This window comes from Melozone crissalis, unplaced genomic scaffold, assembly GCF_028551555.1.
Source record: "Melozone crissalis strain CALT ecotype California unplaced genomic scaffold, PUWL_Pcris_2 ptg000008l_1, whole genome shotgun sequence".
NCBI lineage: Eukaryota > Metazoa > Chordata > Aves > Passeriformes > Passerellidae > Melozone > Melozone crissalis.
In genome coordinates, this window is record NW_026535786.1 from 13369131 (window position 1) to 13385260 (window position 16130).

General features: G+C 44.3%; 1 protein-coding gene across 1 annotated transcript; it reads right to left on the reverse strand.

Annotated features, from left to right (window-relative positions):
* Positions 1-764: 764 nt before the first annotated feature.
* On the reverse strand, positions 765-14258 carry FBXO40 (F-box protein 40). Its single transcript, XM_054270066.1, has 4 exons — positions 13453-14258; positions 5625-7520; positions 4620-5105; positions 765-1414 (listed from the first exon to the last, which is right to left on the reverse strand). Exons 1-3 carry the CDS (start codon positions 13459-13461, stop codon positions 4908-4910), a joined length of 2103 nt encoding a protein of 700 aa, XP_054126041.1. The 5' UTR covers positions 13462-14258; the 3' UTR covers positions 765-1414; positions 4620-4907.
* Positions 14259-16130: the final 1872 nt, after the last annotated feature.

Genomic DNA, 16130 nt, shown 5'->3' on the forward strand with positions numbered 1-16130 from the left:
AGCATGACATGACAAATTCCTTCACCAAACCATCACTGAACTCACAAAAGATTTGTTAGCTGTAAATAGCAATTAAGTCATAGAGCAGGTGGCCATCAAAAATAAATTTGGAGTGTGTGATCATAATTTCCTTACATATAAATTCAGTGGGAAGATAAATAAGAATAAGACTGCACTGCTTATGCACGTTTTGTTTCAAAAAAAATTAAACCCCAAGGAATTTGAGACTCTTTAGTGTGGAATGCAGTGGTAAGGAAACTGTATGAGAAAGATGCTCAGAATTTCTGACAGAGATGTGCAGTGTCTCTGGAACATGCAAAGCAAAGAAGAAAAAGCCGCTCTGTAGCTACCTGGATGAACAGCCACAAGGTGAAGGGTAAGGAGAAAAATTTTCTTCATATGTTTGTAGATATAATGTAGCATCAATCTGGAAAATGGAAATTAAAAGAAGATATAGTTTTTCATTTAAGTAAATAACTGAACCAGGAAGGAGAAAGTGGCTGTGCAAAGAAGATGAGGTCAAACGTAAAAATATTTGTTAAAATTAAATAAATATAAAACATATATAAATAAAAGTCTTCAACCAAGAAAATGATAGTGAAGAGCAGAGCAGAGGACAGGAGCATAATGAATATGAGACTACAGGAACTGCCACACCTCATTTGAAGGCAAAACACACATTTATGTGATGAAGTCAAGAAAACAAACTAAGACCTGAATTTGAATGGATTTTTTTATACCATAATAATTTTTATTCCTAAGAATGCAACAAGGAGTTACAGAGTTTCCCAAAATAACAGGCACTGTTCAGATAAACTTCACCTTATCTGTACTCTCTCAGTTTTGGGAGTTGGAGGTCCATCAGAAAATTCCTTCCCTCAGCCCAGACTTAGGATACATGTCAGCAGGTCACTTGCCCTTTCACCCCTTAAAAATGATCTTCTGCCCCATGTCACTGTATTGCACCAGCTGGGAACTTCCAGAGTCTTTCTCAAGGAAATGCTTCTGTCCAGAAAACCTCTGGTTTTGGCAGCACACCCCAACTCCTTTCATTCCTGAGCCCTTTCAGCTGTCTCCTCTTGCCTCTCCTCACACCACCTACAAAGAGGCAGCTCTCTCTATCCAAACCCAGTACCTTTTCTGGTTCCTGTCTTCTCTTGTCATGAGGTTTTTGCCCTGCTCTGACCTTTCTGATTTCCACGATGCCTTCATTTCACTTCCAATTTTCCAGTGAGAGGAAACACTGCAAGACACATCAGCCTGGATGGAGTGTGTGGAGTATTGCTCTTGCACTTCACAGGACTTGTGGACAGCACAAACAAGATCAAAGTCATGAAGATCCAGAGTGTGGGGGCTGGACTGAGAGCAACCTCAATGCTCTGCTGGAATTGGATCCCCTTTTCCAGTTCAGACCCTGCCAAAACAATAGACTATTTTGAAAGACACCACATGCTCAGTTTCTCCTAATCAAATTACTCAAGCTGAGATTTAACCAAAGTTTTCTTTGCCAAATTACAAACTCAGACCAGGAGCTAAGGACTTGCTGAACCCAAACTGAAGCCTCTCACCTTTTAAATAAGCCAGCATTGTGCTCACCAAGACACACAGTGCAGGAAAATTCAGTTCCTTCCAGCTCCTAAATCTTCTGCTGACTCTGCTAATGGCAGGACCACCAACACTGAGCTGGCTTGGCATGACCCTGAGATGAATAAAACTGCATCTGACACCAGCCCACAGCTCTCCACCCCTGGCAAGGCTGGGATGAAGTGAGAAGCAGCTCCCTGCTGACATTGGCCAGGTGGGTGTGCAGAAATGCAAGGGTGATGTCTCCTTCCCTGTACAGTTTTGCCTCTCCCAGATCAGGTTGACCAGACTAACCTGAAGATTTTGGCTGTGGATTTTCAGCTTTGACTGGATATGCTGAAGGTTACTTAATCAAATTTACAGTTTTTCAGAAATACACCTATATATTCACAGGAGCAAATATGTCTCTCTATGAATGAGTACTCTGTGTCTCTCCAGCATGCCCTGTAGGGAAGAAGGGAAATGAGCCAGAAGGGAAATGATCCAGTCTCCTGGATGTTCTGTGCACACCCTGACGGATCCCATGAGGTGGAGGTTGCAATATTCCTAACTCTGACCTCAACCATTGCATTTCCAAAGGTTGCATTCCCCTGAAGGCTGACTCATGCACCCTCTGTGGAGGGAATAAGCAGGATCCATTTTAATAAGGCTGGAACTGAAGTTTGCCATCTCCAGGAGCAGGGAGTGACAAGAACAAAATCCCCTGAACTGACAGAAGGCAGCCAGGAGCAGAATGGCAGCGGTGCTGGTGACACTGTCACTAAAGGTAAAATGAGCCAAATTCACACCTAACATAGGCCAAAATTTCAGGACAGCCACAGCACTTTGCAGCAGCTAAAGTGGCTGATCATGTGAGAGATTGTTCACAGGCTGAAATTTTTCATGGTCTCCTGCCAGCCTTCAACACTGGCTTACTCTGAGACCATATTATTTAAGCAACCTTTCTTCCACCTCCCCAAATTGTCCATAAAAGTAAGTGGCTCCATTTTCAAGCACCCAGCATAGATTCTGGCACCCAAGTTTTGGACATGCATTTGCAGATATTGTGGTCTGCAGCAACAGTTGGGTGCTCAGCATCTTTCAAAATCAGATACATGATAAGTGAAGAATGAGTTCCTGACGAAGAGACCTGGGAATTCTAGGTCTCTTAGGTATTTCTAGAGACCTAGTAGTCTAGGAATTCTGGCTGTATGTTTTAATATCTGTCAACTTTGCTATGTAAAACAAGGAGATAATATTGGGCAGCTCATGTTATGGAATGTTTTAAGGGCAGGTGAGTTTTTGTAAGCAGCTTTAATGGATGGACAGTTTGTTTTTGTGCAGTGGCTTAAGCCTCAGGATGAAGGATTTGAGTGGTTCTAAATGCTCCTGGCCCAGCTTAGGTTCCCTGTGCTCATTTCCTTCCATTTCCTCTTCATAAACCTGGGATGCTACTTGTGTTTTCTGCAGGATACCTGTGCAGAGAAGTTTATTTTCATGTCTAAAGCATTATGAGACTTCCCAGAAAGGATCTCTAGGGGCAGAAAATAGAGTAGCATAAAAAAAAAAAAAAGAAAAAGAAAAAGAGAAAAAGAAAAAGAAAAAGAAAAAAAAAAAGAAAAAGAAAAAGAACTGTTGCTTTTCCTGCTCCTGGGACCATTCCACTGTCCTCACAGCTCAGACTGTATGGTCCTGAGGGTGTGTGTCTGGAGATGGAAAACATTCTCACATGGTTAAAAATCTCACAGGGAGCACTTAAGCTGCAAGTGTAGGCAAGGCTGAGCTGCACTCAGGGTGGTTTGGGCCACCATGCAATTCATGCCTTTGGTTACCAAGCACTCAGCTCAGGTGCATCAGAAACCTCTCTGGGTAAGAGAGGGCTCCTTCTTGCATGGCCACCTCATCCCACATCTGCACCAGGTCATGGATGGCAAGGGCAGCACATTTCCATCCATCTGCCTGAGCCAGCTTGCACCTGGCCAGCCCAGGTGAGAGGAGCAGTGGTCCAGGCCAGCAAACATCCCAGCTCCCAGCAAGGTTCTCCTGTCTGAGACAGAGAGATGAAAGCCAGACCTCATTCCTGAGCTCACACTTCTGGCTATGAACTTAAAAAAGAAAGAGGGTGAGTCAGTGGCCTGTGGCTGTGCCGTGGCTGGAGGCTGTCCTAAAATGACAAATAAATTTATGGCTGTTTCAGAGGAATCTCACCCACCATCACATCCATGGCATTTCTGACTAGCACCACTGGAATGGTTTCAAGCAGTGTAACTGCTGGTAACATGCCTGTTTTCTCTCATCTGTTGCCTCAACAAGCCCATTCTGGTTTAAGCTAGCGTATTTATTAGAAGATAAACCAAATTCTAATCACTCTTCTGCTCTGTAAAAAAAGATTCTATGCTCCAGACCATTCAACTGAAGCAAACGTTATCCATACAGTTACTGAATGGGTTACTGAATTACTTTTCTTTTATGGGAAAGAATATTATTTCTTTGACATCCTGTTTTCAGTTGCTTACAATTAGAATTTGCAATTTACAACTGCAAAACTGAGTTGGTAAGGTGTTCTGAAAATGACTTAAAATATTCTTTAATGGCTTTAATGAATTTTTAGATAAAACACAGAAAGTTGTTACCTGAAAATATAAAAAATCAATTGAGTCTCCGAAATTATTTGCCACTTGGTTACTTCTAACAAAGAACAAGTTTGCTTGCTTTGGTTTGGTTTGAATGCTCCCATGAGCTCAGCTTTAGGCTTGCACTCAGCTAGGTGTGCTTGCCTTAGTCAGGGTCCTAAATGATGGTCTGTGGCTGTGCAGTGAATTCCCAAGTTCTCACTGGAGTTCTAATTAATTAATGTAATTCTGAGGTGTCCTTTTCTTCTGCCCATGTCTCAGAGCAGGTTAGCAGTCCCTAGGTCTGCCAGCCAGGAGGGCATCTACTTGTGCTCCAAGAACTTGGCTTTCCAGACAAAACTAAGGTGTTTCAGATTTATTTGAGCTAAGTACATTAACTGCTCTTGCTTATCTCAGGCACATGGTAAAGGAGCAGCAGCCTACCTTCAAGGATGTAAAAATGCTGTTTTCAAACAAGATCCTCATTGCTTTCTTCAGGATGCTGTATTAAACCAGGAACAGAAAACAGAAAGCATGTGAAGTTAGTAGGCAGTGTTTGAAGCTTTAACAAATTAATGTAGGGAAAAAAAATGCAGAGGTTTCAAATGCAGCTAGGGAGAAACCAATTTTGTACGTCCAAAGGAGAGCTGGAAGCAACAGTCTCTACACCTGAATCCCCAAATCTTCATCTCAGAGCCCTGAAGGGAGCATGGCAGAGGGGAAGCAAGTTGTTCAGACTCTGTGCTTGAAAGTAGAGACCAAAGTCTTTCGAGTCTGCTCCCGAGACTCGCTCATGCCCGTCAGCAGCACGGGGTCTGTCCTGTGCTCCGCCTGGTAGAAGGGACAATTCCTCAGGTGCTCCGACATGCTCGGGACATCGCTACGCTGCCAGTTGTGAACTCTGGAGAACAGGCTGCTGAACTGCCAGACCTAATGCAAGAGAGGGGACAGGAATTAGGGAGACAAAATGAGGATTTTAAATGCCTGTCTATGCTTACAATGGGTGTGCATTACCCACTCTGGACACTGCAATGAACGTCTGATGGTGCAGAGCTGGCATAGCAAGTGAAAATGGGGTCTGTATGGTTATGTACCTCGTACTTGCTGGTTTTGCTGCTTTAGTTATCACCTGCCATTTTTAATGGGGATGGTAGTACTTAAATATCAGGAATTCTTAGTTCTCAGTGCCTAGAAATGGTGAACATGCAAAGGGGTTACCCAAGATGAGCTTGGGTGGGGACTTTCAGAAAAAGTCTAGTTACACCTTCATCCTTTTGTTAGATGTACTGCACCCTACAGCCCTGGGCCTTGACAACAAACCCCTGTGCAAATTCACAACCTTATGAACCTTCCCCACATCTGCATGTTTAGATGCAGCTTTTCTTGTCATTCCCATGTTTTATCTGGAGCGAACTCATGACTCTTTTTCCCAGTGTCACAGTCACTTGCCTTTTTGCGAGCTCTCCAAGAAGCACCACCGTGGGAATATCTTTTTTTCTCCCAGACCAGCAGGACCATTCCCCTCTCTTGAAGAAGAGTGGCACAGATGTCCCTCATGAGCACTGACACTTGTGATAGCTGAGATAAACTGAAGCTGTCCAGGAATCCTGCAATGTACTTGAGCACTTCCACTGGGAGGCTGCTCAGCAAGTCCTTGCTTCTCCCTCGACTATCCACTATGAAGTTACACTTGCCCGGTTCAGCAAGAAGGGTGTCCACCTCTGGCTTAATAGCAAATGTCTTGAGAGGCTTGCTGTAAATAACCTTGGCCTTAAGTCCCTCGGGGCGGAAGTGATTTTGGACAAAAGGACATCCCAAGTAGGCCAGTGGGCAGCGGTGCTGAAACCATCCGTCCAGGCATGACTGGATATCAGCATGCACATTCTTGAAGTGGAATGGGAACTCATCCCTCCTAAAGAAATGACTGCAAGTGAACGTGAAAGCTGAACTGCTTTTGTTGTGTCTTCTGGTTACACATTCAGTGTAGAGCTCCATGTGCAGCTCTGGTGGGCTGTTTTCATCCAGAATATCTGCTAGAACTGCGCTGGAGGAGAAGGGCTCCAAAGGAAAGCTGTATGTCTGTGTCGCAAAATCCACAAAGAGTCCATCGATACCTCTTGCTTCAGAGATCTCATGGCCTTTCAGCTCTTTCTCCAGAGCACACAGCAGTGTGGCTTCAACTATATTTGTCTTAGGTAGATCTTCTATGGTTATTCCCAGTTCTGAGGTATCCACTGACTTGTCTGAAGTTGGCATCTTGTGGCCCAGTGCATCTCCTAGTCGTGCTCTTTTGCCGCAGTAACTCACTGGCACTTTGAAGGTGTAGACCGTCTTCACCTCCTGGGCTTCCAAGTTCCCATAGACAAAATCTTTTTCTCTGGGAGTGCAAGCAGCCATCTGGCCAAAGCGGATGAGCATTCCCCCGTGATGGACCAGATACATGTTGTAATCCGCCACACCGACTTCCTTCTTCAGCCTCTCCAGGACCCCTTCTTGCCAGGGAGCCAGTCCATTCAGTTCTCTACTTGGTGTTACTTGTTCAGACTTTTGGCCCTTTCCTGCTTCTGCACCATCAGGTCCTTCCTTTGCCTTCTCTGTGGAGCTGGCAGCATGAGAAGCTGCTGCTGTCTTTTTGGAAGCCTCCTCCGTCTTTTGTCCTGTGCTGGTTGCTGAGCCTGTTACCTGGCAAGCCAGAAGCTCTTTGCTGAAAATGTTCTCCCATGTTTTGTAACTCCCCAGATCCATTCCCTCTTTGTCCTTTGCCAAATCTTCCCGCTCACGTTGGCTAAGCTCACACTGGTCATTGCCCTCTTGGGAACCACAGGCAGCTCTTCCCACAGCACCTGCTTCCCCACCCATGGCCTGATCCATTAATTCTTCCAGTTCATCCTTTTTCCTCCACTCTGGAAATAATTCAGCTACTTTCAAAGCCCTGAAAAGTATCTTTTGGTCTCTGAGTGCCAAAGCTGTGTCCAGACACTCTTCAGTCAAGGTCTCTTTCATGATATTCTTGTGCAGCGTTGTGTCTGAATCCACGTTTGGCCAGCGGTTCCACTCCATCGAGCAGCAGACAACGCTGGCTGGGCAGACCTGGAGGTGCTTCCCCAGCTTGAAGCGGGCCATGGAGAAAGGGCAGCCATAGGCTGAATTGAGGCAGGACACCTGCTCCAAGGGACAGAGCAATTTGTGCTCCTCCTCCTTGCACATGTGGAAGGTGGCCCCGCAGTGGAGGTGGCAGCTGATCACCATGCAGGACACGGAGATCTCAATGGGTGCGCGGCAGTGCCGGCTGAAACATCGCTCACAGTGCCTGTGTTGCCCAGGGGGAGCTTTCTGGGCCCGGTGCTGTGAGTGGCAAAGACAAAGAGGCAAGAGTTATTGTCTGAAGGAATGAGGAGAGCCACAGACCCTCCATGCCCATAGCTGGCTTCCACACATGAGGTGTGAACATGCACTTCTGGTGGGGATGAGGCGGTGAGAAAGTGACTGCCAGCTCCATGCAGCCACGTATCACCTCTGAGCCCCAGGGTACAGCCTGGCCTGGTAGAGCACAGACGCACACAAGATCTTTACTCCTTAGCTCAGGCAGCCAGAGTATGAGCTGTTTTCTGTCCCAGCATTTCACCAGGCTGCTGAAATCAAGACTGCTAGGGGCACAGTGAAGGAGCATCCCACTTCCTCAACACTGAGCAGGAAAAATGACATTCCTTTTTCTTCTCTAGATTTGGCCTAGGCCTCTTCTCATCTCCCCACAAAGACATGAATGTTGCACAGTGAACCTCCCTTTGCTCTACATCACCAAGGTCAAGAGTGAGGATTATCTTCAGGATTATTCCAGTGTGGAAAACAGCCTGGGTAAGAGCTAGTTTCCTTGGCCTTCTTTCTCTGCTTTCCTGATTTACCCTCAAACTCCAATTGTTGGCTTACAGAACTAGAGGCTGCTCAGTCACTACTTCCCTGGATACCTTCAACTGCTATCAGTAACTTGGCCCATAGAAGACCTGCTGCAAGTAGAAACATCCCAGCTTTTCACTTCCTGCTCCTTACTATAGGAGCTTAGTGCATTCCAGCCTTGGTCTGGAATCACTGTGAATCTTTGTGGAAAGAAAGAAGCTAACAATAAGGAGGAACTTGAGTTTTGTTTTCAAACAGGACCCAGGGTGCTTTTCTTTTTTATGTGAAAATAGGAAAAAAATTTGACAAATCTTCCTCCTCCCCTGCCATTTCATGCAGTAAGAACTACCACAGGCCCAGTAGACTCTCACTAGGCTCTGAGAAAAGACAGGAATTGGTAGTAAAATAATTTAGACTTTGTATTATTTTTCTTAGGGTAAAGAAAACAAGTTCAAGAAAAGTAGTGTTTACCTAGATGTGTTTTCTTTTGCAAACCCAGGGTTAAGCGACCTAGCTGTGGGGAGAGGTGAGCTGCAGAGGAAGTGGGTTCAGGCTTGGGGAAGAGATTCTACATGAAGAACTTCCTCTCTTTCTTGAAGGTGTTCTCTTAACTTCATATCTTTCAGACCTTTACACCCTGGCATGGAAATCATGAACAATACTGGAGAAGGAAAGACATCTGGGAAAGGCAATGCTTGTGGGTCTCTGCACTAAATACCAACACTCATATTTGAAAATTAGGTGTGCATTAATTGCTCAACACAACTTAGTTCCATCTTTTGCAATTTCCAGTGCTGATCAATACCTGCTTACCCTCCTAATGAATCAACCCCATTCCCTCTTGGCCCTGCAGAGTAAAGGAACACACACCCTTGATGGTCCCTTTACTCAGAGACAAACTTGAACTCTCAAGTATAAAGTACCATCACCTTTGCAAGGAAAGAGCTCAAGATAGCAATGCAGAAAATAAAACATTGTGACTTCCCATTATAACATCCCTGCCTTGCCTTAGGAAATGCTGGCTTCTGCACAGAGGTGACATCAGGGTGCTAGCCAGGGTGACCTCAACCACACCAAGCCCTTAAATACCTGTGGTTTGGGGTGGCACCTGTCCTGCTTTAGGCTGCTTAGTTACATCTAATTTATGCGATTCAGAGAAGCAGGAGATACAGACGGATTTATTTCACACTGGTGGCATCCTTGCTGCTCTCATTCTTGTAGCATTTTGCTGCAAATATAATCTCTAAAAATAGTCCCAGCCATGACTTGCATAAGGTCAGAGGAAAGGCTGGGTACATTACACTGCAATAAAAACATGACTGTGTGAACAATACTTTCCACTGCAAAAGTAACTCTTGGGGAGAAATAGTTGATTAAAAAAAACCCCTACATTTGAGGCATAGGCCTTCTTGTTCTCCAAAACACAGAAAGGACTGATGGCAGAGAAGCTTGCTTTCACATTGCTGTATGCTGAAATAAACCCTGTCCAAATCATGTGAAGAGAAAGAAAATACATGCTTTATTTATGAAAAGTGACCCTATCACAGCATTCAGATGCAGAATCAGTCTTCCTCATTATTCAGGCATTTTTTTTAGTTTAGTTTACCTCATCTCTAACTTGTATATGCTGTTCTTTTCAGACAAAAGATATCTATTCCTCTCTTCTCATTGTCAAATCTGCGAACATAGAGGACAGGAAGAAGGGACAGAGTGTTTCTTTCTGATATTTATCAGGGTTTGAATGCTTCTTCTATTCTGACATGCCAGTAATTAGGAGCTCTGTATTTTAATTGATAATTTAGTTGGCTGTGGTTTAGTTGATGGTATTATTGCAAGTACACCAACTGCAAACTCAAAACACTCAGCAGAAAGTTTATAATTTTTGCCTCAGTAGGTTTGATACGTAACATCCAGAGGCAGGTGACACACAGATAAGTCAGGTGACAAAACATTTCTCTAAACTTGTACACTTGATTCCTTGCAACTTGCAAAATTTCTCCAGGTCTGGGTTAGGAAACAAAAAATCCAAACAAACCAGAAATTATTACTTCAATGATGTTCAAGCTACTGTGTAAGGAAAGAATGAACATTACAGTCCATAGTCTGTCCACTTTGGTAAATATTTTTAGACCATAATGACAGCAAATCAAGTAAGGTTTAAAAATATACAGCTGCTATTTTAACTGCAGCTATGTCTGTGTCTGGAGTGGGCCTGTTCAGTGATAAAAATTTACAGTTTATAAACCAATTAAAATTTATTTTCAGAAGACATATATTTAATTAATTTGTAGTCAATGAGCCAAAATAATACAAGTATTTTCTCATTTGGCATGTGATTGACCATTTGACATACTAAGGTCATACATTGTACCTGAGCTCTTTGCACAGAATCAAGGGATACCTCCCAGTTTGAAGAAATATCCAAAAGGGCCACCAGAAACCCAGATAATGACCCTAAAGAGTGCCTCTGAGATGAGATTGCAAAATTTCTAAATTTTACAACATGATAACAAGCTCCTAAAAAAATCTCACAAAAGTTCACATCCAAATGCTGGAGCCAAGAATGCTGAAGTTATATATAATGTTTCAACAGAAGGAATGTGAATACTTTTGGTGAAGTGTATGGGGCAGATGGGCAATGTTCTCTATTTCTTTTAACTCTTGTTACCCAGTATATAGCATTTATCTCATCTTTATTATACTGAAATCTTGAGGGGAATTGTCTTACCATATAAGAATTTTCATGTCAGTATATTTACTATCTTAGATCTGATCGTATTCACAATAATGAATTTATCTTTGCAATACTAGAGAAGCACTTGAGGTTGAAAAATACTATTGCTTCTATTTGGCAGATGTAGAAATAAAGTTTAGAAAGATAAAAATATATAGAATTAAATATAGTATTTCACACAAATATGTAAATGCCAAGCAAAAATGCCAAGCATAGAGATGCTCAGGTTTTTATGTTTCACTTGCAGTTGCATGCCTCCTGCACAAAAATTTTGGCAGAGCCAGCTATAGAATCACATTTTCTAGGACACCAAGTAAGTCTTCTTTAACTAGTGATTTTCTTTTCCTTTCATGCACTGCTCTTCCTCAATCACTACTTGCTTAACAACCTTGTCAAGAAATCAGGCTTGGGTCTCCTTTTGCTAAATAGATATTTTTATTTCTTAGAGGTGAGGACAAAATCACTATGCCATTGGAAACCATAGTGCATTGCATTTGTACATGAATCCTAGGAGCCCAAGTTTTCTTAAGTCCTCTCCTTAGACACAAAATAAAAAGCAAATCCAAGAATGCCACCTGGAGTCATGGGGACCTCTAAATAAGTCGAACTCCACACCTCAACACCCACAGCAGGGTCAGCTACAGCTTGGGTGACCCCCTTGGCACTCAGCACAGTGGGTCACTGTCCTTGATGGCACTCCTGCTCTGCAGTTGCCATTTCAGACTGACCTTGTACAATACTCACTGCCAGCCAAGCTTTAAATGAGGCAGGCTGGGTATGGTACGGCTCAGGGCAGGTGGAAAGGGAGAATTAAAGGTGCAGATGAAATCTTCATCAATAACACTAATAGTGAGCATAAACAAGACCTGCTTTTGAGGTGACCTTGAACAAGTTTATTTGGATTTTACAGGGGCACTTTGATTCCAGAGCAATGCTGGTGAACTTTAAGTCCTTAGCATAAGACATGAGGAGGAGTAAGATTTTCTGTGAAACAACTGACTTGTTGGATAAGCCCAACAATGGAAGGATGAAGCTGTGACAATTAGGGAGCTACTGCCTGTATTTCCTGCCTGGGGATGATCTGGGTGAGGCTGTGGTGTTTCATGGCAATAAACACTGTTTCAGAGCTGCTGAACAGGTTGGAATTGCTTTATATTGAAAAAATAAGTATAGTGCAGCAGTTGGGCAAGGACTTCAATCCACGTTCCTTGTCTTTCTTCCAGAGCATGCCTGTTGCTCAGGTTCTCAGAACAGCACATCAGCTTCTCCTCAGCTCCCTACACCTCACATGCAGGACCATGGAGATCAAGAGAAGCTGCTGCACCATCAGGCCTCCCCCTTGCCTGGAAAATCTGTGCTGCACACAGGCAGTAAACTGGCACCAAAATTTGCTTGTGCAATTTCTGTCTGGTGAAATGCACTAAAGCTGTTACAGGAGGAGCAGGGAGACTTCAGAGCAGTGAGGCACAGGTAACACAGGGCATTGCTGGTTGGAACTCTGCACTGCACTCCCCACTAAAACACCTGGATCAGCAATGTTTCTTGCTCCTCCCTACCTGGTGCAATGTAGCCATAGCTCATCTGAGAGAATCCCACCCAAAATTCCAGGTGCTGAAATGGTTCCCTGGGCTGGTGGCATAGTGCAGGAAAGCTCAGCATCAGCATCATGTGCTGGGCTTGCTGGGGAGTCCTGTGGGGGACAGGCAGATCAGCAGGCTGTGACATGGAGCTGCTCTGCTGCTCCTCAGACCTGTCAGGGATCCCTGTGCTGTCCTTGGTAGACACAGTCAAGCAAAATTTCACTTTGCATTGGTAACTAGGAAATGGGTTTGGTTTTGGTTTGAGTTCAACAAGTGCTTTAAAAGAATAGGTCCAGTTTGGTTGCAGTTTAAGGAAAAAAAAAAAGGAGGGTAATGGTCCAAACCATGTTTTTTTTCTCTTTGGGCTCGGGTTCTATTTTATGCTCTGGTAACAATCTCATTAACATACTTTTCTGAAAGGTGCCCAGTATAAAGAAACTCAGAGCTACTGGTTAAGATCTAAGTCATAAAATAAAAATAAAAGAGATTAATGAATAAAAATTGCTAAGCAGTCACAAGACTAAATGGTACAGTAGTACCTTTAACTCTTGCAATTCTTACTCCATCATTCATTCAGTCTAGATTTCCAACATAAAGTTTGCAGTCTCAATCTACAAAACTCATTTAATTTTAAGTATAAGCACTTTTGCCATGAGATTGCTCTTGCCTTTCCTCTGACCCGTACTGTATATTCTTGTATTCTCTGAGTTTCCTGAAAATAACAGAAATTGAATTTTTGATTTATCATCTGATCTGCTGCTGAAGCTCCCATCTTACAATCAGCATTTTAGGTTTTTTTAAATCCTGCATAGAGTGCAGCAAACTACAGCTAATTCACTGAATATATTATGGAGGGTTTTTTTTAGAGTAGTATGTCACAGAAGTGCTCACAGTTACCAGCTGCCTCTGTTTTAGAGTGTCATTTAAGACATCTCATGATTATTCTATTTCATCTTAATTACTAAGGCTGTTTTGAAGATGTCTTGATTTTCATAGCTTGCTATAGTAACCATTTCATTCCATCAAGGTTTGTCCAAAAAACCCTCCAACTCTATTTACAAAGCCTTACCTTGATCATAGAGTCCCTGTGCACGTACCAAACACTTCTCTCCTGGTTGTGCTCAGCTGGGCTGAAGTGAGGTGGGTGAGGGAGAACTGCACACAAAGAAAGAGAAGAGAACAGAAGGACACGGAGCAAGCCCAGGCAGAAACATCAAGTAGTTTTGGGATGTTAAAAATAAAACCTGTGCATGTGACCACGTAGCTCAGCTTACAGAGCTGTCTCCTCCACTGTATTTGTTAACTCTGTCACTCCTGGAGTGATACTTTGGAGACAAGGGGAGAGGCAGAACCAATAGCACCCCGTGTTCCCTGCATGAGAGGAAAAGATCAAACCCCTTCCCCAGTCCTGTGTCAGCTCCCTGCTGCTCTCTGATGGAGGTTTGCCCTTGACAAGCTATCTCCCCTTAGTGCCCACACCAGTTTGTGGTTTCTGCAGTTGGAATTGTCACCCAGTTTCCCTTGTCACTGGATGCAGCAGCTGGCACAGACAGCAATGGTGGTTTTCTGATCTGTCCAGGCAGGGTGGACACAAGGAGAGGAAAGTGGGAATGGCCCAGACTTGAGCAGCTGGGCAAAGGTGCCTGCCCTCCTCTTGGGGACCCCCAGGAGACTCCCAAGCTTCAATCTCTCCACTGCACAATGTAAAGGACCCAACAACCACCAAGAGTAAGCCTGAGGGTACAGCTCCCAGCACCACCCTTCCTCAGCCAAGCCTGGGGGAGCAAAGGAGAGCAGTCAAGCTTTACTGCAGGCACGGACTCATCAAAGCATTTCACTGTGACTCCCATGGTGAGCACCTCGTACTGACGGGGAGTATGGACAGGTCCTCCATGCCAGTGAGGTTCAGGGGTGCAGATGGGGCAGGTGCTGCTCCTCCCTGGTGGGTGCTCACCCCATGTGGCTGCAGACATCCCTTGTGACTCTGCTCCTGTTTGCTGCCACCTCTCAAGAACAACCCTTTTGGCTGTGGTGGCCTTGAGATCCTAAATCATGATGAACTTGATACTTTGCCTTATCTTTCTCTTTCCCATCTGTGAGTCCTCAGTGACTCTCACGGCTTGAAACATTGCAGGCAACTGTTTTCATTTTCAGGGCTGAACAAAATGTCAGTGGGTGACAACCAAGGCTTGCTGGTGCCAATTGCAACTTAGTAGAGCTAAATATGGTCAGCAGTCTGGCTCCGTGGCCTTTTTTAGAAAGGGCTGCATTATCGTGATACCATTTTCTGGCATCCCATTGCACTGGGGAAAACAAGAGCCAGGGGTATTTTGCCTAAACTCGAATTTAACCCAATCACAGCATGATGGCTGATCTGTTTACTCTGTCCACTTCCATTCTTCCTACCTCAGCTCAGGGTCATTTGTCAGCCTTCACTGTTGTTGTTATCTTTTCAGGCTGTGTTTAAAAACATGCTGAAGGGTGTGCCTCGCTTTTGCATGAAGAAAAATTCTGCTCAAAATTTTGTATTGGTTTAAGAGTAAATTCCCTCCAGTTGAATTAACTCAGATTACAAAAACTCTCAGGGCTTCAGAAGTTGTTGTCAGAAATGAAGCTACCTTCTGTCTTAATTTTACCTGCACCTGATGTCAGCCTGGTCTCAGGTATCTCTGCTTTCAGACAGCTGGAACTCTGGTGGTGCTTTTTGCTGTTTCCATGCCTTGCTCTGTGATCACACAGACCCAGACAGCCTGGACCTGCCTCTCTCTCTGGTAGGCTGCCTCACAGCCTCACCCCACACAAGTTTTGCAAATCCTTGCCTGCAGGTGATGACTGTGATCCAAAAAGGAGTCATCTGTGGTGGCTGTTAAGGGTAGGTTATCACAAGACATGCAGAATGAACATAGTTCACCGTGCCTGAAAATATGTACTTGGTGGGGAGAAGGGAGCAGAAGAGCAGAGAGACAGGAAACAGGAATTCATCCTTGTACCTGCATTGCATTAGCTCTGTTGCATCTGAAACCAGACTTTCATCAAAACCAGGAGAACCTGGAGATCTCTGCTGCCACCCATAACTGTGCTAATTTGATTCAAGGTATATCAGGAATGCCAACCAATACTGTAACCAGACCTCCTGCTGCATTACAGATGTGCTTAGGTAGGGTGCAAGAAATGTGAAATCCCTGAAAGAAAAGCAGAACTGTTTTTTTGGTGCAAATGCTTTGGGAGAAAGCTGTTGCCTGTCTGCTTTAATCTATCTTAATTCAATGGGTAGAAATGCTGTGCTTCAATACGGAACCCTGTGAAATACACCAGTGTGTGTATGTTCACAAATATATGTATCTTTTGATGTGGCAAAATTATCTGAGATCTGGTACCCTGAGAGAGGTGAGGCTGCTGCAGCCCCATGCCCATGTCCAAGCAATAGCCAGACAGAGTTTGTATTCCCAGCAGGCACATGCACAAATTCACACATGCACCACTTAAGCAAATACACACGGACACAGATTACACATCCATCCACACAGAGCCCTCCCACTCAGCAGAGGCAGCCTCACCCCACTCTCTGCTCCAGCTGAGCAGGACAGAGGTGCACAGTGAGCCTCTGTGTATTACAGCAGTATTTACACACGTGTACAGGGTGTCTCCGTCCAGCAGCTGGGCTCAGGCAGTGCCCAGGGGCTGCCCCTCAATCCCGGCCTCTCCAGCCCCCAGCAGCAGCTCCCTGTGGTGCTCTGACCACGAGTT

Coding starts and splice junctions, on each gene's coding strand:
- FBXO40 (XM_054270066.1), bottom strand. Junction 5,106..5,624: donor CTTGGAGAGCTCGCAAAAAG/GCAAGTGACTGT, acceptor CTCTTGCATTAG/GTCTGGCAGTTCAGCAGCCT.